Raw genomic sequence first — 20497 nt, forward strand, 5'->3', positions numbered from 1 at the left:
TTTGGAAACCATGAACACTGCTTTTCATTTATGCAGCTCATTCCTTTCTTCAGTGCCTACCGTTAGATCCAGGGCTAGATCTAAGTTTCTATTCAGTTCAAATATTATTTTAAAGTAAGGTCAAAATTAAATCAATATACTGATTAAAAAATGATTATGAAACACATTAAAGAACACTGGATACCAAACACTAATGAGCAGACTGCAGCGTTTGAGCAGTAGGACACACATGTACTTACATATATTGGACTGCGGTTGTTATTCATGGTCTTTGCAACTGAAAGGCAGTACAAAATTCAAGAGACTATAACTGGTCCAAGACCTTTCATGTTTATAGAAGAGCCCATACCTCTTATTACAGTGAGACAGAAAAAGCTGAGCCACACTATTAAGGTTTTCAAGTAATGTTATGTACAGTTTTATTGCCAGTATATGCACAACAGTAAGCATAGAACTATAAATACACAATATCATGAACAGTAGAAAACGCAACTGTTACAGGTGGGGAGAGATATGGAGCACTATCTTCTCTTGCTGCTAGAACAGAACGAAAACAAAGGAAAACAAAAGCCTATGGCATCCACCCATCCAGCTCGCTCAGCTTGCGCTCTTTACATACATTTCTACATTTTCTCAGTTGAACCAAGTATAGATAACCAAGTATAGATAACTCTGTAGCAACAGCAAACTGTTTCCCAAATAGCCATTTGTTTTCCAGTCATATTCACCTTATGTTAGGGTTAAAAAAAAAAAAAAGTCAAGATGAGAAATCAACAGTATCTTGGTTCCAAATTATCTAATTTGGCCTTTCACCCAAACTGGTAATATTTGAAAGTTGGCTGCACATGAAAATAATAGCTTTAGCAGATGTGATCTTAAAATAATCTTAAAAGGTAACAAAACACCACCTTTGAAGTAGTTTTCCAAGACACTACAGGCAAGCGGGTCAGTGAAAGTGTGAGCCCTGGAGAGGTAGAGAGTGTGAGCCCATTGTACAAGAGCCTCGGCACCATCTTCTCTCTCGTCAGGATCAGCGTTTTCATACGACAATTTCATGGTCAAAGGAAACCAGGCTCCACCATTCAACAAAAAGGTGCTGGTTGACTCCCATGTCAATAATTAGTTTATCAAATGAGAAACAGAAAACAGTCAAAGACACACATGCACTTGATTTTTCATCTGTTTCCATTATCAAGTCTATTCATAGGTGAATTTGATATTAATAAATATAACAAAAAGCATCATTCACAACAAAGATAAACCGAAAGGCTCTGCAACAAAACCTCCCATTGTAGTAATTTCCATGGAAACCTAGGCAGGTGATTTGGTGCAGCTTTCTTACAGGGTCAGAGAAGGGGCACGGCTTTAAATAAAGGTGGCAAGATCAAGAACCAACAGACACTATCAGTCTTACAGAACTGGCCGATTCTATGACATTTCTCTTTGAGGTCATCCCAAAGAAGTCGCAGCTAATGACAGTTACCACCGCCACATCAACAGTCTGGCTGGAGTCCCAAGGAGCCCTGCTTTGTCTCACATTATTGTCAATATTTCTAAGCATAGGACATGATACAGAACAAAACTCAAAAGTAGCAATAAAAATATTCTTCTGCAGTTGAATAAAGGCAAAAAAAAGTTTAGACTGTTAAACCTTTAAAGCTTGACGCATTCCTGTTTAACCAGCATTTTAAAAAAATTTATACAATCATAACACTGGCAAAGGTTAATGGGAAGACAAAAAAGTACAAACATGTGAAATGGTGAATTAGATTAAAAAATTACTTTGTACTGATCAACTGATGTTAATACTGCTTTTCCTGAACTTGGAATAACTATCATAAAGTTACATGCAGACTGAGGACATCCCTCCGTTACAGAAAATACAAAACGAAACAAAACAAAAGTCTAGAACTGGGAAACCATAGCTGAGTCCCAAAGCTGTACTGGAGAGTTTCCTTGAGGAGGGCAAGCAGTTGTCCTTTCAGAGACCTGCGAGGCTCCATCTGCAGCACTAACTCTGTCCAGGAACATCAGTAGTGGGATCAGCTCCTGCGGAGCCCGTCTGTGCACGTTTGATGTAAAGGTTCAGCAGCTTCATCTGTGGGTCAAAGCCACACGCAGCACTTGAATAAACTGCTTTAACTGTAATAATATGCTCATTATGAAATCACGTACATACATGTATGAAATCTGAAAGAGATACGTTTGGAGACAGGGTCTCATGTAGCCGTGCTGTCCTCAAATTTGCTATGTGCCTGATGATGTCCTACCCTCTTGGCTCCATGCTCAGTGTATGTGATACTTGGGTCTGAACCCAGGGCTTTGAGCCCTGGACTCACTCTGTAGACCAGGCTGGCCTAGAACTCACAGAGATGTGCCTGACTCTGCCTTCTGCTGGGATTAAAGGCATGTGCCTATCCGCGTAGCCAACAGTAGTTTTATTTAATAAAACATCTTGACAGATGGTAATGTGAGACTCCCAAACAAAATGCTCCAGGGGCTTTGGTTTGAAGACTTAGTCTTGTGTTAAGAGGTGGAGGCAGCAATGTGTGCTCAACCACAAAAGGCTGATGGGCATATAGTGGATCAAAGAAAGCAGCTTATAGAGAGGAATTGTAAAGCCTAGTGCCTGTTTACACCAGTGAAGAAAATGTGGGTGGTGTGACAGATACAGAAGATAACTGGGGGGCTACCTTGAAAAGTGTGGTGAGATTAAACCACAGAGTAGGAAAAGGAGAGAATTTGCGTTTCTGAATTCTGATCATGAGACAGTTGGTAAAAATTCTGCTCATAAATACTAATGGGTAAAAACAGTAAGTGCAAAGGGCCTTTCTAAGGAAGAGATGTGGTCTGCCAGATCACAAAGAGACCATGGCGATGGATCTGGGTACTCTGTGGGTTGTGGAGGACATTTTAGAGGTGAGAGATGCTTTTGGCCATGGTGGAAATTACAGTGGGGCAGGAAGCTACAGCAGTGGAGGTGTCACAGCAGCACAGTGTTATGGGAGAGGTGACGGTGGCCACTACGGCAGTGGTCCAGGAATAAAGGTGGCTATGGTAAATAATGGACAGAGTACGAAAGCCAGCATAGACCTTACCATGAAGTTCTGGTTGCTATAGTTATGGTGGTGGTGGGAACTCTAATCAGTCTCGAAAATATAATGGCCAACAGCCACTAAATGATGGACCATGATGGGGGCAGTGTTGGTAGAGGACAGTTTGGCAGTCTCTATGGTGGTGGATATGGTAGCAGAAGGCTTAAAGAAAAGGAGATTTCAGCTGGGTGTGGTGGTGCCTGCCTTTAATCCCAGCACTTGGGAGGCAGAGACAGGTGGATTGCTGTGAGTTCGAGGCCAGCCTGGTCTACAAAAGCAAGTCCAGGACAGCCAGGACTGTTACAGAGAAACCCTGTCTTGAAAAACCTTAAAAAAAAAAAAAAAAAAAAAAAAAGAAAGGAAATTTCTTGGACAGAGAGATGTTCTTCAGGGCAGGTGGCTTTGTGATAGTCCTCCCACACAGGAGATAAGTTATAAAGATCTGCCACAGAAGCATCCACGGGCCATTATCAGCAGCTCTACAGTAGCAGCAGGAGGCCCTTCTGCAGGGGTGCCACAACCTCAGGTGCACAATACAGCTACTGACCCATAAGGTTCAAAATCCCCAACGGAAAGCTCTTCTTTCCTTGTCCTTGTGTGAGGCACACCGACTGCCAGCACTCAGAGGCAGAAGTAGATGGAGCTCTGAGTTCCAGGCCAGCTATAGTTACATGGTAAGACTCTGTCTCAGAAACAAATGAACCAAAAAGTTAAGAAACTTAAAAACAAACAAATAAAGCAAACGACTCTTGTTTAGACTCTGAGGTGCTAGGATGACAGTGCCACAAGGTATGATAATCAAAAGGGGGAAATTTCTAAAAACTTCAAGTGTTGCATATTTTGGGAGATATAAAGTAATTTGTGAATAGCTACAACTATTTGTGCTTAACTGAACAGTCTGGGAGGGGATGTCAGCTGCCATACCCCTCGCAGCTGTCTCCCAGCCACGCACAGCTTTGCTGTGGTCAGTGACTACAGCACAGACCTTAGGGGCAGAAAGCTAGCAGGCAGCTGGAGAAAGGAAGGCAGGAGCTGAGTAACACATGGAATGCACAGCGAGAAGTGTGCTTCCCGAGTGTGTCAGGGCTGCTCCTTTGGGCTCAGGGCTACGTACTTTACTGCCAGTGAGTTGACTGAGATGTGGCTTTAGTTCATCGCCAATCACCGCATGAACAGCTACCAGGCAGAAGACACAGGCTTTCCGAACACTGCTTTCTGAATTATCGTAACCCTGCGGGGAGAGGTCATGTTAGGAAGGCTACCTTGAAGGACAGAAGAGAGCGCTACCACGAACCCTCACCTTTCCACCCTGTAGATATGGAATGATGCAGCTTCCCTCCACCCACCCCACGCTCTACCAGCTGCCCGTGCTCTTATCCTCTTCTTTCTTTGGAAGCTGCAAGTCTCATCTGCCCTTTCCTGATTCACTTTGCAAATATCTCCAGAGACCCTTCTCAGCATTAGCTCTGGAGCAGTGAAGACCTCCTTACCATCTCGTGAGAACCCATCAGATGCTGTGGTCTGGCAGTCAAGGCCTCCCTGTAACCCAGGCCTAGCATGCTTCACACATGCCTTTCTCTTTAAACTACATAAAATAAATACATCTTCTCAAGTAAGTCCAGTCTAGATAATGTCCTTCCCTTATGCTTGGATACATCCTTTATTCTCTCCCAGAGTCCACAGAAATCCTATTCATAAGTACTCAATCAATTATCTGTATATAAACACTTTACCAAGCAAAGAGTCCATCTTTACTAAAGTCATATTATCTTTTCTTTCTTTTCTTTTCTCGTCTTCTTTTTTTTTTTTTTCAAGACAGGGTTTCTCTGTGTAGCTTTGGCTGTCCTAGACTTGCTTTGTAGGCCAGGCTACCCTCAAACTCACAGCAATCTGCCTGCCTCTGCCTCCTGAGTTTGGGATTAAAGGCCTGTGCCACCACGCCCAGCTGATATTATCTTTCTAAAATGACCACAAAACATGTAAATACCAGACAATATCCTTCTAAAGGAAAACCTTCATAATAAAAGGCCTAACTAAGCTGGGTGTGGTGGCGCATGCCTTTAATCCCAACCGAGACAGGCGGATCTCAGTGAGTTCTAGGCCAGCCTGGTCTACAAAGAGAGTTCCAGGATAACCAGGGCTACACAGAGAAACTCTGTCTTGAAAAACCAAAACAGCATAATTACTCAATTTTTATTATTTTATATAATTATGAACTAACTTTTATCCATTTAGCTCAATCCTAATTTCACTGCTCTATAGTACTGTAAATTTAGGTTTGCTTTCCGTGCTGTGAATGAACCTAGGGCCACTAAGCTGCACACCCAAGCCTAAGCCTTTAATTCTTCCTACCTCTCTCCTGTTATTTTCCAACTCTGACACTCAAACACTACTGTATTTGACATTCAAATGAAGGGCTTGCTATGTGACCAGGATAGGCCAGGGTAACAATGCTCCGTGTCCAGTGAGATAAACTAAGCCTTCCAGAAGAGTTACTGGAGTCCCATGTCTAGAGAGATACTCAGACAGCACTTTGAAGTCAGATGGGAGGCTAAAGGATGGGGAAAGCTAGCTGGGAGTGTGGAGTGGGTGGGAGGGTGGGAAGGGAGCTCAGCTGGTAGTGTGCTTGGCTACGTCACACAAGGCCTTGTGTTGGATCCCCAGCACTGCAAAACACAGGTGTGCTGGCACTTGACTTTAATCTCAGCAATGCAAAGGAAAGAGGATCACAAGTTCAAAGTCACCATAAACTATATAGCAAATCAAAGGCCAGTCTGGGCTTTATGAAATTCAATCTAAAAAAAGTAAGGACAAGGTGCTGGAGAGATGGCTCAGTGCTTAAGAGCACTGGAAAAGGACCCAGGTTCAGTTGTCAGCACCCACATTGGCGGATTTGATGCCCTCTTTTGGCTTCCGCAGGCACTGCATGCATGGTACATATACATACAGGCAAAAAAACTACCCATACACATAAAATAAAAATAAATACAATGTCAAAAATTTTAGAAAAGTACAAAGGGCACCAAGGCTGAGAGCACCAGACAGAGACGTCCATGACTTCACAGTGAGACAGCCTAGCACTTCGCAGGCATGAGGTACACTCACTCACTAAAGGGGAGCACAGAGTAGGAGGGCTGCTGTGCTGCTGTAGGACTTGATTCCCAGGTGCAGGGAGGCGGAAACAGGCAGATCTCTGAGTTTCTGGCCAGCCTGCCCTACACACTGAGTTCTAGGTCAGCCAGAGATATACGGTAAGATCCTGTTCTAAAAGTCAAAACAAAAGCACAGTAAGTAGAAGGGTAAAGTGCAAGGCCAGCTGGGGAGCTGAACGAGACAAGGGTTCACTCTGGCTGAGAGAACCTGTGAAGGAACTAAAGAGAAGGCATGGCGTCAGAACTGTACTTGGGAGGTCTCTCTCTGACACCAGCTTAATCTGGTTTGCACTAGCTTCCTGCTGCTGTGTAACAGATGCTGTGAGCCTCAAACTCCCTTTGCTAAGTCCTTGGCATGGCAGCCTGTTTGCAGTTTACTTTGTCACCTCCATTTCCTGCCCGTGTATGTGTAATCTCTGTTGCCTCTCCCATTTTTGGGCACCCATGACAGCAGTTGGGGAGCACTGGAAAAGATCCAAGGCTGCTTCACCCCCCAACATACTAACTTGTCATATTTGCAAACAGTACTCATAAAAGGTACATTAAGGAGAACCTGCCATCTTTGGGGCCACTATTCAAACTACTTCACAACCTTTCTGTTTCCCCTTTAGATTTAAAAATAATTTTGGGGGCCTGCACAAACTGATGCACCAAGGACAAAGCACGCAGGGTACCTGGACCACCTGTTCACATGTAGCTGATGGACAGCTCATGCTACGTGTGTGGGAGGGGGACTGCCTCTGACATGAACTCTGGTGCTGGAGATTTGCTCACTGCCTCTTGCCAGGGTGGCCTTGGTGGGCACACAGAGGAAGGGGATGCAGGGTACTCTGATGGGACCTGATAGACTGTGACCAAACAGTGGGGAAGGAGGTTCCCCTCACTGGGGGCATAGGGGGCAATGGGGTGGAAAAGGGAGGGGAGAGGATAACAATTGGGATGTAATATGAATACAGTATAATAAAAAATTTTTTAAATTAATTTTATTCTGTCTATGGCTATTTTGTCTGTATGTATAATACTGCATGCATGCATGACCGGTAGAAAGTGAAGAGGGCACTGGATCCTCTGGAGGTGGTGTTAAGAGATGGTTTTGAGTGCTAGAGTACAACCAGGTCCTCTTAACTGTGGAGCCATCCTCCAGCATTCACAAAGTAGCTAGAAACACACTATGTATGTGCTGAGCTTTGAGTCCTGCACAAACAAAGTGAGCAACGAAGCTCAGGGCAAACGCAAAAACAAAATACTATAAAGGCAGAGGAATAAGTTACCCATCCTCTTTTAAAAGGGCCCTCTCTAGATACTATGTAATAGTGTTCCATCCCTAAAATTATATTGTAGAGTATTAACAAAGTTTTATAGTATGTGGCTATGTTGCAAAATATGATCCATTTTTGCTAAAGTGTTTATATGCCTGGGTGGAGAGACAAAGTCACAGTCACAATACATCTGTGACTGTTACTCAGTATAACCACTTTCAAGAAAGGTGTGGCAACAGATTTATGCTTCTAGCTGTACATCAATAAGTACTGTAATAGTTACAGTGATAAAAAGCAGGGAAAAAATGCAGAATCTAAACATTCAGAAATAAATGGATGGATAAACAAATGCTATTTCTGAATGATGGAATAAAAACCTGACATTATGAAATGAATACACTCACAAAACACTAAATAAGAACAAATATTTATGGTTTTCACACAAATGAAAATGCTACAATAAAGTTCAGAGACAACAGAATAGAGATTAATGAGGCCTGGGAGGGAGGTTAGGAGAAATGTATTTTACTGCTTAGTGGGTACAAGATGCTAGTCTAGAATGGTCAGAACGTTCTGGCGTTGGAGAGTAGCGCTGGTTATGTAACACTACAAATGTATTTAACAGCACCGAACTACACTTCAGAGATCACTGAGTAGTACCTTTTATGTTATATATTTGGTACCATACCTAAACCCACCCATCTATACCCACCATGCAACGTCTTTGTCTTGACCACTACAGACTTGACTGTGCTGATATGCTGTTCGAACCAGTATAAAATAACCAAAGCCCACACGCATCCGGGCTTAGCCCTCCAAGTTCACAGAGGCTTACCTGTATGAGGCCTGGCATGATCTCTGGTAAGAGCACATTAAGGGTGTCCTTGGATACTCTCTCTATCACTTTTGTTTGCATTTTGATTGCAGCCAGATTAATTGGGTAGTCAGCAGTTTGAATGATTGGACAAAGTACTTTAATGCACTGCTCAGGACTAATTGAAGTAGCCAACACGGAGGCAGCTTCCTCAGCAGACCTCACCACCTAAAAGAAAGGGAAAGCCAGCCAGGAAAATACTATAAATCCCAAGGACAGATTTCATTAAGCTTTAATATGACTTCATACTTTGGATTTGCACTAAAAATATTGTAGTAAACAGATGAATACTAGAAAGGAGGTAAGATCAGACTAGCAATGTTCAGAAGCTGTCAACACTAGGCTCCACTTCATTATTCTCCCTTCTTTCCAGTTCTTTTACTGTTGGAAAAAGTAATTTCATGATATTTTTTTAAGATTTATTTATCTATTATGTATACAGTTTTTAAAGATTTATTTATCTATTATGCATACATCTGCAGGCCAGAAGAGGGCATCAGATCACATTATAGATGGTTGTGAGCCACCACATAGTTGCTGGGAATTGAACTCAGGACCTCTGGAAGAGCAGTCAGTGCTCTTAACCTCTGAGCCATCTCTCCAGCCCCGTAATTTCATGATTTTAAGCATTCATTTATTTTGCTTTACTGCAGGTCATGGTGATATAGTGGTGCAAACGCTCCTTAATGCAGGGTAGTAAAGATGAGCAGGTCCACTGTGCTTTGTAGGGAGAAAATATCACAAATGTGAAGTTAGGAAAGGGGCTCACACACCTCTTATGAAGGCCGTTTGCATTACCTTACTAAGTAAACCTGTAACAGAGACAGAGCTCCTGCAGGTGCCTCACACTTACAAAGGATAGTTTGCTATCTTGGTACTAAAACAGCAAATTCTTATTGCTATGTGGAATGCAGGCTGGAGAATTCTAGTTAGAAAACAAAAGCAAAATGGCGAAAGTGAAATTGGATGAATTGCCATGAACCTATTTTATGGGGACGGACTTGGTACATGTATCACATGTGATGGAGCATAGAGGGTGTGTGTAGGCCAGAGCTGGTGCCACTACTCAGAAGCCACTCATCCTATTAAAAAATACAAATTTAAATTATATTGCTCTGTGTGCACATGCGTACGTGCATATGCCTGGGTGTATATGGGAGTCAGAGGACATCTTGCAGGAGTTGGTTCTTTCCTTCCACCATGTGAGTCACACTCATGTCATTAGCCTTGGCAATAAGCGCCTTCATCTTGCCAGCTCCTAAGTTCTTTCTTCATAAAGAATCTCTCATTAGCACGAAACCTGCCAATTCAGCTAGGTTGGTTCCTCAGGCAGCCTTGGGGATCTGCTTGTCTCCACTGACCCACCCTGGATTAGACTCACACCAGCACACCCACCTTTTTTTGTCTCTGGGTGCTGGGAATTAAACTCAGGTTCTCATCCCTGTGCAATAAATACTCTACTAACTGACTTATAATCAAGCATTATATCAAGTATCAAGTATTTACGAAGGGAATGATTAAACATGGGCACAGTCAACTGGAAACACTCCCTCACACCCGTAATCCCAGTGCTTAGAAGATTGAGGTGGGGTGGGGGTGTTGCTTTGAGTTTGCGGCCAACTAGACTACATAGTGATTTTCATGCAAAACCAAGGTACACAGTAAGATGGTTCAATGGTTAGAGGGACCTGCCACACAGCCTGGCAACCTGAGTTCAATTCCCAGAAGACAAGTAAAGGTGAAAGGAAAGAACTGGCCATATGCTCACACACATACAGCATGTGCACATACACAATAAATAAAACTAAACCTTCACCCCGCAAACCAGAGTACTCTCTGGGAAGTGCTTACACAGTTCATGGGACACCATAATAGTACAACACTAACCGAGCTTGCTGGTCACTCACCTCTTTATGAGGATCTTTATGTGCTTCCAATGTTTTCATGACAGTCAGCTCTGCATAGTTTTTGAATCTTGCTGGCTGATGCCTTAAGATTTCTTTTAAAACTTTTAATGCCAAAGCCCTGATGGTAGGCTAAGAAGAAACATTTAAGTAGTTTTAATATCTCTGATGGCATAACAGCTTTCCACACTTTTCATTTCTATAACCATTTTAAGATTAGGAGGAGCTGGGAAGGGGGTGGTGGTGCACATCTTTAGACCTAGGCAGAGGCAGGCAGATCTCTTGAGTTTGAGGCCAGTCTGGTCTACAAAGCAAGTTCCAGGGCAGCCAAGGCTACACAGAGAAACCCTGTCTCAAAATAAATAGACTGGGGAGGAGGGACACCGTATAAAGAATACACTACACAATTTATCATCTGCAGTTGAAAACTCTTTACTCATTCTTACTTTGGTTATTGTATTTGAAAGACAGGGAGGGTGGGCTCAAAGTTGTACTGTAGCCCAGGCCGGCCCCAAAGTTGTAATCTTTCTGCCTCCAACTCAGAGGTGGAGAAGAGGAGAGAAACCATGCCTTTTTTTTTTCCGCTGTTGTTGTTGTTGGTTTTTTTTTTTAAGACAGGGTTTTCCTGTGTAGCCCTGGCTGTCCTCGAACTCCACCCCTGCCTCTGCCTCTCAAGTGCTTTTTAAGCTAAACTTCAGAAAAGTACAGGCTCTGCAAACAACTGCCTGGCTCTTGGTTTTAGACTGGGTCTCGCCCTTTCACGCAAGCTGGTCTTGAACCTGCAGTGATTCTTCGGCCTCAGGCTTCTAAGTGCTCAGCTTTATTACTTTTAAATAAGAAAATAAATAACATCTTGACTTTGAAGGCAAATTTTTTTTAATTGAAAACATTGAAATATGTTTAACAAGTCTTTTTTTAAAAATAATTTATTTATTTTTATTTTATATACATTGGTGTTTTGTCTGCATGTATGTCTATGTGAGGGTTTAAACTGTTACAGACAGTTGTGAGCTGCTATGTGGGTGCTGGGCATCAAACCCGGGCCCTCTGGAAGAGCAGTCAGTGCTTTTGACTGCTGAGCCATCTTTCCAGTCCCGGAAATACATGTAACAAGTAATTGTTACTTTTCTGTGGAAATCAGCTTGCTATACTTCCTTTTTGTTGTTGTTGTTGTTTTTTTGTTTTTTTGTTTTTTCAAGGCAATGTTTCCCTGTGTAGCCTTGGCTGTCCTAGACTTGCTTTGTAGACCAGGTTGGCCTCGAACTCACAGTGATCCCCCTGCCTCTGCCTCCCTAGTGCTGAGATTAAAGGCATGCATCACCACACCCAGCTTCTATACTTCCTTTTAACTACTGGAACCTTTAAATTTTTTTTAAACAAAAAAATCCCTCAAAAGAAACAAAACTTTAGAGTAAAAGTTACACCCAGAGAACAGCAGCAGGACTGTCAGTGTCTCGTCAACTCCCACATGTTTACTAGATGATCAGCTACATAACGAGCATGAGTTGGGAAGCCCTGGGTGCAATTCCCAACCCTCCAGGCCCCTAAGCCAAACAAGAACAAATACATAAATACTCAGACAGGACAGAAAATACTTTATATAGCCTGCGATTTACCTCTTTATCCCCAAGGGTTTCAAGCAATAACAGTAATATTGTTTTGAAGTGTTCATCCCAAACACTGAAAGATTCTTCCTGGGTTAGCTTCATGAGTTCATAGAGGGCGATTTTTCTTTCTTCTATACGTTCGTTATGGTTGGACAGCTCCTTCAGCAACTCTGCAACTAGGTCAGAATGGTCTAAGGAGAGATCTGCAAAGGATTTAGTATGAATTTTGTGACTATAGAAGCTGACTCTTATGCACAGAGCTGACTACTTCAGAACACAATGAAATAGCCACAGTCAACATTGGTTGCAAAAGTGAAAAAAAAAAACACTAATTTTCAGTTGTTATCCCTTAATCACCAATGTGCTTTAGTAATTTTCAACTACAAAAAAAGCCCCTGAGAGAGCAGTGTAAGGAAGTGCAGGCGTCCATCAGCAGACCTCAGAAGTGTGTCCCTGTTACAGCCCTCCCCTCCCCGCTCCGCTCCTGGCCATGTTGATCAGTGCGCCCTTCCTGCCAGGAGAATGTGTGTCTGGACATTGTCCTTTTAGTGACTTATGTGGTTACAACTGGTCACTGTCCACTTCTCCAGAACTCCGTCAGCAGTGGGCTGACACATTCATTGACTGCTACTGAAGCAATTATTTTAGCAGTTAAACATGTTCATTATCTAGTCTTATCATTCCTTCCATGGACCCCAATTCCTTAGCAGAGAGTATCACCATCAACTAGAGCTATTTTCTTTGTCCTGAAATTTGTGTTTGTTGGCTTTTTTTTTTTTTTAAGACAGGGTTTCTCTGTGTAGCCTTGGCTGTCCTGTGTAGACTAGGCTGGCCTCTGCCTGTTGAAAATAGGTATTTTAAAGACACACACACACTCTTTCAACTCATTACATAGATCAGGTGGCCTTGAATTCAAAAGATCCATCTGCCTCAACCTCAGAGTGTTGAAATTAAAGGTGTGCACTATCATGCCCAGCCAATATAATTTTCTTTATGTTTTAGAGTCACCTTGAGACCAATTATTATCAAAGAGGAACTGGGTTTTAGTTCCAATTTTTATGTCTGTCTGTCTGTCTGTCTGTCTGTCTCTCTGTATGCCACATGTGTATGTGTATGTGTATGTGTATGTGTATGTGTATGTGTATGTGTATGTGTATGGCCTTCAGAGGCCAGAATAAGGCATCAGATTCCCTGGAGCTGGAATTACAGGTAATTGTGAGATCAGGAGCCAAACTTGGGTCCTCAGCTACAGCAGTAAGTGCTCCTTACAGCTGAACTGTATCTCTAGTCTTACCAAAGTGTTTTGACTTGTTTTTGCCTTCCTTTAAATACTTAGAGACAGAATCTTAACAGGCATGTGTCATTATGCCTAGTTCATGTCTTTTCTTTCTTTCTTTTTTTTTAAAGATTTCTTAATTTATTATATATACAATATCCTGTCTGCAAGCCAGAAGAAGACACAAGATCTCCTTGTAGATGGTTGTGAGCCACCATGTGGTTGCTGGGAATTGAACTCATGACCTTTGGAAGAGCAGTCGGTGCTCTTAACCTCTGAGCCATCTCTCCAGCCCTAGTTCATGTCTTTTCAAAAAAGCATTTATATATATATATATATTGTGTGTGTGCGTGCGCCGTGAGTGTGCACCACAGCGTATGTGAGTGTAAGTCAGAGGACAACTTGCAGCAGTCAGTTTTCTCCTTCTAGCCTGTGGGTTCCAAGGATTGAACTTAGGCTGTCAGACTTGGTGGTGAATGCCTTTACCTGCTAAGGTTTGTATCTGGCTCTGAGAGGGAGATTTTTAAGTTTACCACAGAAGGACAAATAGCGCTAGAACTGTTTTTCCTTTAAACAAATTATTCATGTGTCTAAGGGTTTTAACTGAGTGTGTGCAAGAATACCATGTGCATGCTTGGTGATCACAAAAGTCAGAAGATGGTATCAGATCCTCTGGAATTGGAGTTATGAACCCCCAGGTGGGTGCTAGGTACTGAGTAGAAGGTACTCTTAGCTTTCTCTAGCTAAGAGCTGGAAATCTCTAATGAAAGTAATGTGGACTCATAGGAGTAAAAGGTTGGGGCTGGAGACTGGCTGCTCTTCCAGAGGACCCAAGCTCAATTCCCAGCACCCACATAGCAGCTCACAACTGTCTGTAACTCCAATTCCAGGGGATCTGGTACCGTCATACAGACATACATGCACCAATGCACATAAATCATTAAAACAAACAAACAAACAAACAAAAAGACCCTAATTCCAGGGGCTGGAGAGATGGCTCAATGGTTAAGACCACTAGCTGCTTTTTCAAAGGACCCAGGTTCAATTCCCAGCAACCACACGGCAGCTCACAACTGTCTGTAATTCCAGTTCCAAGGGATCTAATGCCCTCAACAAATGCACATAAAGCAAAATTAAATAAATTATATTTTTAAAAAATCTAATTAATAAGGAAGCATTTGTGGTAAGATACTTTTCATGTATCTTAGCTGTGTCTTATTGCTTGCTGTGATCAGAAGGGGGAGAGTGTACAATCAAAACTGCCTTTTTCCAGAGGCAACAGTGAATACTTACTTAAGAGAACAATGACTACCTCACCAGGCTATGCAGATTAGTAACTGTCAGACCTTCAGACCCAAGATAATTTCACTTCATGCGAACAGTAAATAATATGCTCTGATAGCAGGCCCTGGAATGAGCATTTATTAATAAAAGAGATCATGATTTTACACTAAAAGGGTTACTATAAAGAATGGGTCATTTCACACACACACAAAAAAAATCTCTTGTCATTCTAGTATAAAAGTTTGTCTAGATGGGCTGGAGAGATGGCTCAGAGGTTAAGAGCACTGGCTGCTCTTCCAAAGGTCCTGAGTTCAATTCCTAGAAACCACATGGTGGCTTACAACCATCTGGTGCCCTCTTCTGGCATGCAGGCAGAAGACTACATAATAAATAATTCTTAAAAAAAAAAAAACCTTTAAAAGTTTGTCTAGAATAACCTAAATTCATATGCCACAATTGGTTGAGTTGTTCCTGGGAGGATATTAGTTATCTTAATTTTTGAGGGTGAGGTCAAGTTGACCACCCAGGTTCTCACTAGAAACATAAAAACTACGAAAATAGTATAAACAAACACCTACAGGTTAGGTGAATATACTCTGTCAATTTGAGGAGATTTGGAATCACCATGAAAACATACATCTGGGTCCAGGGAAGTTAGGCGAGGAGGGAAGACCCACCCTGAATGTGGGCAGCACCATCCGTGGGCTGGAGTTCCAGACTGAACAAAAGGAGAAGGGCACTAAACACCGGACTCACTGCTTCCTTGCTGTGGCCGCCACTCGAACATGGCCCTCGCTCTCACTACCGTGATTTTATAGTCACGATGCTCTGTGTTTTGAAACTGTAAGCCTTCCTTATGGAGTTTTGTTAGGCATTTTGTCCCAGTAACAAGTAACAATACACATTCACATTCCCCATATCCTTACATTTTAAAGAGTTCCAATAAAAGAGCAAAGACATCTACTTGTTTCACTGATTACCAATCCCCCAAAATACAAGTGATAGCACTGTGACCCAGACCATACCGTCAGGAAACTGGTCAGCGTCATCATCAAACATGGCTTCCTTGAGGGCAGACTTGTTGAAGGGACTGATGCTATCTGAGTAGTTATATGGGTTATAGTCACGAGAGCGTGGAGAGGAGTGAAGTGGCATTGAGTGGAGCAAGGACGCTTTATTATCAAGAGCTGTCTGGCTGGAGTCAGTAGCATCACCTCCTGCTCTTGGATCTGAGATCCCAGGACCACCACACATCTGTTGATAGGAAGAGAAAGGCAGAGCAAATCAGCTCATTTCTAAATACCTTCTTCACACTCTAAAAAGATGTTTCTTGGTGGATGGAGAGATGACTTAACAGTTAAGAGTGTTTCCTGCTCCTGCAGAGAGCCAGAGTTTAGTTCCCAGCCCCTAAACTAGGTAATTTACAACCCCCTATAACCCTAGTTCCGGGAGATTCAATGCCCTCTGTAGGAACGCACACAGGGAATAGATTCAAACACATATACACGAATAAAATAAAACTAATCTTAAAAACAAATGACATTTCCCTAGTGATCAAGGGGCTATTTAACAACAGGGGCTGGTGAGATGGCTCAGCAGTTAAGAGCACTGTCTGCTCTTCCAGAGGTCCTGAGTTCAATTCCCAGCAACCATGTGGTGGCTCACAACTATCTGTAATTCCGGCTCCAGTGGGATCTGACACCCAGTTCTGGCCTCTGCAAGTACATAGGCTTATATGTAGGCAAAACACCCATTAAATTAATTAAAATGAAAAAGGAAAAGCTAAAAAGACAAAGGTAACAATAATTTAAAAAGAAACTAATTACAAACAGTATGGGTTATAATATGTACTCAAATGTATTGTACAAATATATAATACAATATATATTCAAAATGAAAAAGCTTAAAGAAACCACAGCTAAGAGGCAAATGAGCCATCACAAATGCTATCCTTGTCAATGGTTCAACCAAATAACACATACACTGAGATTATCAAAGGTTCTGCATGCCAAAGATACAAAGACTTTCATTAGGAAAACATAGTTGAGGATGTATCTCAGTACTAAGAGGGCTTGCCCAGCAAATTCAAGCTCTGAGCTGCATTTTAGTAATGAAAACAATAACAAAAACCCTCTTTAAATTTAGCACACTATCCCCTCACCACCTGAGGCAGTCTGGAGATCTGACCCCTATGTCAAGAAAGCATGTGAGCTGGCCCTGACCCTCACCAGCTGCAGCACTCAGGAGAGCAGGCTCTGCATCTCACTTGGGTAGCACACTAGTCAGTGGGTACGGGTGAGTCAGCCCTGAGGGGCAAGAGCAAGGGAGAGATGGCCCACTTGCTGTGAGGTGGCCCTCACCTCTCACTACAGTGGGGAGAGCTCACCCCAAAGGCACAAGAATGAGGGAAATAGCCATGCTCCTTGCTGAGGCAACACAGTAGAGCTGGCCCTAATGGCAAAGGCACTGTGAGCCAGCCCACATGGTGTGAGAGCTGGAGAGCTGATCCAGCCCTTTGCAGGCTGCAGCACTGGGGAGAGTGGGCCCCATGCCTTGACTGGACAGCACAGAGGAGCTAGCTCTGGAGGTGTGGGTGCAGGTGAGCCAGCCCCAAGGACACGAGAGCAGCCAAGTTGCCCTTGCCTCTTGCTGGCAGCAGAACCAGGTGGCCTAGCCAGAGCAATGCAGGAGAGCTTGCCCTGATGGAGCAGATAAGGGAGAACTGGAATGCTGGCTAGCTCAGCTAGCACCCAGGCTCAGATCCATGGCCCACCCCAAAACCTCTATCATCTGCGAGCGGTTGGGATGCATGAGAGGGCCAGTCCTGCTGATCCAAAGCTGCAGGATCTTCAAGACAGAGGGCAACAACAGGATAACTGGGAAGAAGCCTGGTGAGGATCCAACACTAATGTTATCACAGAAGCCAGAGATCTCAAACAAAACCAAACCAATGATTCATTACAACGGCTATTTGCAAGTGAAGATGTGTAGACAGCAGAATACACTGCGGGACACACTGTGACATACTACAGCTTCCACGATGAGATGTTTTCTATGCTTTGTTTGTGTGTTCTTTGGAGGGTGTTGCAAGGGTGAAGGGAGGATATGAGGGGAGGAAGAGATGAGCAGAACTGGGTGCAGGATGTGAAGCTCACAAATAATCAAAAAGAAGTTTTTAAAAATTGGCATACTATATTATCTTTGAATAATGAACTACCTTAATAGCATCTTGCAGGTTTTATTTCCATGCCTTTTTTCTCCCAAAGAACAAGTTTAAAGGCCAGTATAATTTTTTAAAGGATGGTAATAGAGTTGGGATACATTAACACCCTTGCCCAAATACCAATATTAATACAAATACTGGCATCAAAAGTATTATCAGCAGAAGGACCCTGGCCATGAGCATCTCCAGGGCAACTGTACACCATGCAGCCTTCATCCTTTATCCAGTCTGTACGCACCCAGTCTAAACCAAGCATTGTTCTTGGCACCACTTGAAGCAAACACACACAATAAGCCTGGGCATCATTTATGCAGTGATATTTACTAACGTGCTGTAGCTACCACATGCAGCTTTAGGATAGGGAACCTCAGACCTGGGTGATAAGATCTTCTGACAACCATTTTCACGGTGCAGGGGAAACTGAGTGGAAGAGTGGACAGATGGAGAGCTCAGCGGAGAGGTGCAGCTCTGAGGATAGCGAGCAATGATGTCAATAGGAATGACGGGATGACTTACTTTAAGAGAAGTCTAAACTGCCGGAGACAAAGCTAAGGAGCTGCTGACGTACCATAGCAGAGGAAACCAGTTAAATAATAGTGTTCACATATCAAAAAAGTAGGTTATAGCATTCTTTGTTGGGGCCACATAAACTGATGATGGAGACCACTATGACTACAATTAATATGAGGAAAATATAAACTTCCATTACGAGACTCATAGATAAGAAGCCAAGAAACATAGCCTAGTATGCTCAAAGCCCAGGCAAATATTAATTCATGTGCTATGTCTACATTCTACTCCTTTATTTCTATCTATTTATTTTTTCTAATATAATGTTTTAACTGTTGGTAAATTAACATAATGCACCCCATCACACCCACTTCCCAGTCCTCTGAGGTGCACCTCAACCCTTTGTCACCTCCTCCTGGAGAAGAAGGAGGAGAAGGAGGAGAAGGGGGAGAAGGGGGAGAAGAAGCAGCCGCAGCCGCAGCTGGGTGGCGGCAGTGAATGCTTTTAATCCCAGCACTTGGGAGGCAGAATCAGGTGGATCTCCGTGAGTTCGAGGCCAGCCTGGACTACAGAGCGAGTTCCAAGACAGCCAGAGCTGTTACACAGAGAGATCCTGTCTCGGGGGGGGGGGGGGGGGAGGGGGGAGGAAGGAAGGGAGGAAAGAGGAGGAGGAGGAGCAGAAAGAAAAAGAAGAAAAATAATCCATTTTGTGTTGCTCATATATCACTAGAGCATGGTCAAACTTCCAGAGGCCAGCCCCTTAAAAAAAAATCTGAATCTTGGAGCTGGAGAGATGGCTCAGTGGTTAAGAGCACTGCCTGCTCTTCCAAAGGACCTGGGTTCAATTCCCAGCACCCACACGACAGCTCACAACTGTCTGTACAAGATCTGACATTCTCACACCAATGCACACAAATTAAAATTAAATAAAATACTTAAAAAAAAATCTGAGTTCTAGCCGGGCATGTTGGCGCACGCCTTTAATCCGAGCACTCTAGAGGTGGATCTCTGTGGGTTCCAGGCAAACCAAGTCTACAGAGAGAAATCCTGTCAAAAACAAAAACAAAAAAACCCCAAAAAACCTGTGTCCTGCATCTGTGTCCCTGCTCAGTCAAGGGTCGTACAGATACCTGTGGTCTGCATTCCTTCCTCCCTCTCTCCCTCCCTCCCTCCTTCCCTCTCTCTTTTGGTTTTTCAAGACAGGGTTTCTCTGTGTAGCCTTGGCTATCCTGGAGTCGCTTTGTAGACCAGGGCCTTGAACTCACAGAAATCTGCTTCCCTCTGACTCTGGAGTGCTGGGATTAAATGTGTGCACCACCACAGCCAGGTCCACCCCTCCCCTTTTTTTCTTTTTCTTTTTTTTTCCCTTTGAGACAGGGTTTCTCTGTGTTAGCCTTGGCTGTCCTGGACTTGCTTTGTAGATCAGGCTGGCCTTGAACTCACAGCAATCCACCTGCCTCTGCCTCCCGAGTGCTGGGATTAAAAGCATGTGCACCATGCCCGGCTCCCCTTATTTCTTAATGCTCCGACTACAGCAGCTTTCTTCCCGATCCTCAACTACATATGCTGGTTGCTAGCTGTTGCTGAACTGGTTAATCAGTTTACAGAATTCTCCTCTACGTTTGTGGCTGTAAGTCTTAGTAGTACAAATGTCATTTGACAGAGTCTTCATTCCCTGATCCCACAGTCTAAAACACACATTTCACTTACCTCAATGCATACTCTGAAGGAAAACTATACAGTAAACATCTCTAGTTAAGAATCTAAAAAAAACTATAGGGTACATCTCTCTTACAGATCTAACACCTGAAACTCACTAATAGTAAACACTTCAAGAGTGACTAGCTTCCAAAAATGTTATGCACACGCCGCACACACAGAGAAACACACTTTGATAGACACCAAAGCAGCCTGCAATGTAATAACATTCCTAAAGGATTTGGTGTGCTAGGCATGGTGGTAACAGATGGTAAGAACATGCAAACACTTACTGCATCACTGTCCTCTTTTTTGGGGTCCCTCCTCAGTGGCTCGCTCATGTCTTCTTGGCTTCTGAAACTAAAATTCTGGATCGCCTCAGTGACTCCTCTAAGGGAGCTGTAAATGTCTTCAGAGTTCATGTTCTCTGTGTCGTAATCAAATGCACTGTGAAAAAGATGGCACTGATTTTACTTATTTCATTTTTTGTTTCACTGTAGTTTTGTATCTATGTGTATGACTGTTCTGCCAGCATGTATGTTTGTGCATCATGTGTGTACAGAGCCCACGGAGGTCAGAAGACAGCATCGGATACCTAGAACTGGAATTAAGAGG

General features: G+C 43.1%; 1 protein-coding gene across 31 annotated transcripts in view; it reads right to left on the reverse strand.

Annotated features, from left to right (window-relative positions):
• Positions 1 to 388: 388 nt before the first annotated feature.
• The window catches only part of CLASP2 (cytoplasmic linker associated protein 2), a 178860-nt gene continuing 158751 nt past the window's right edge, over positions 389 to 20497 (reverse strand). For all 31 annotated transcript variants that reach the window (XM_084754510.1, XM_084754512.1, XM_084754516.1 and 28 more), the window contains 7 exons: positions 20176 to 20329; positions 15477 to 15705; positions 11901 to 12094; positions 10288 to 10416; positions 8342 to 8548; positions 4210 to 4326; positions 389 to 2098 (listed from right to left, as the gene is read on the reverse strand). In XM_084754510.1, coding sequence (XP_084610636.1) covers positions 2012 to 2098; positions 4210 to 4326; positions 8342 to 8548; positions 10288 to 10416; positions 11901 to 12094; positions 15477 to 15705; positions 20176 to 20329 — 1117 coding nt within the window. In that variant the 3' untranslated portion in view covers positions 389 to 2011. The remainder of the gene's footprint in view (positions 2099 to 4209; positions 4327 to 8341; positions 8549 to 10287; positions 10417 to 11900; positions 12095 to 15476; positions 15706 to 20175; positions 20330 to 20497) is intronic.

This window comes from Acomys minous (assembly GCF_964271855.1).
Source record: "Acomys minous genome assembly, chromosome: 13".
Classification (NCBI taxonomy): domain Eukaryota; kingdom Metazoa; phylum Chordata; class Mammalia; order Rodentia; family Muridae; genus Acomys; species Acomys minous.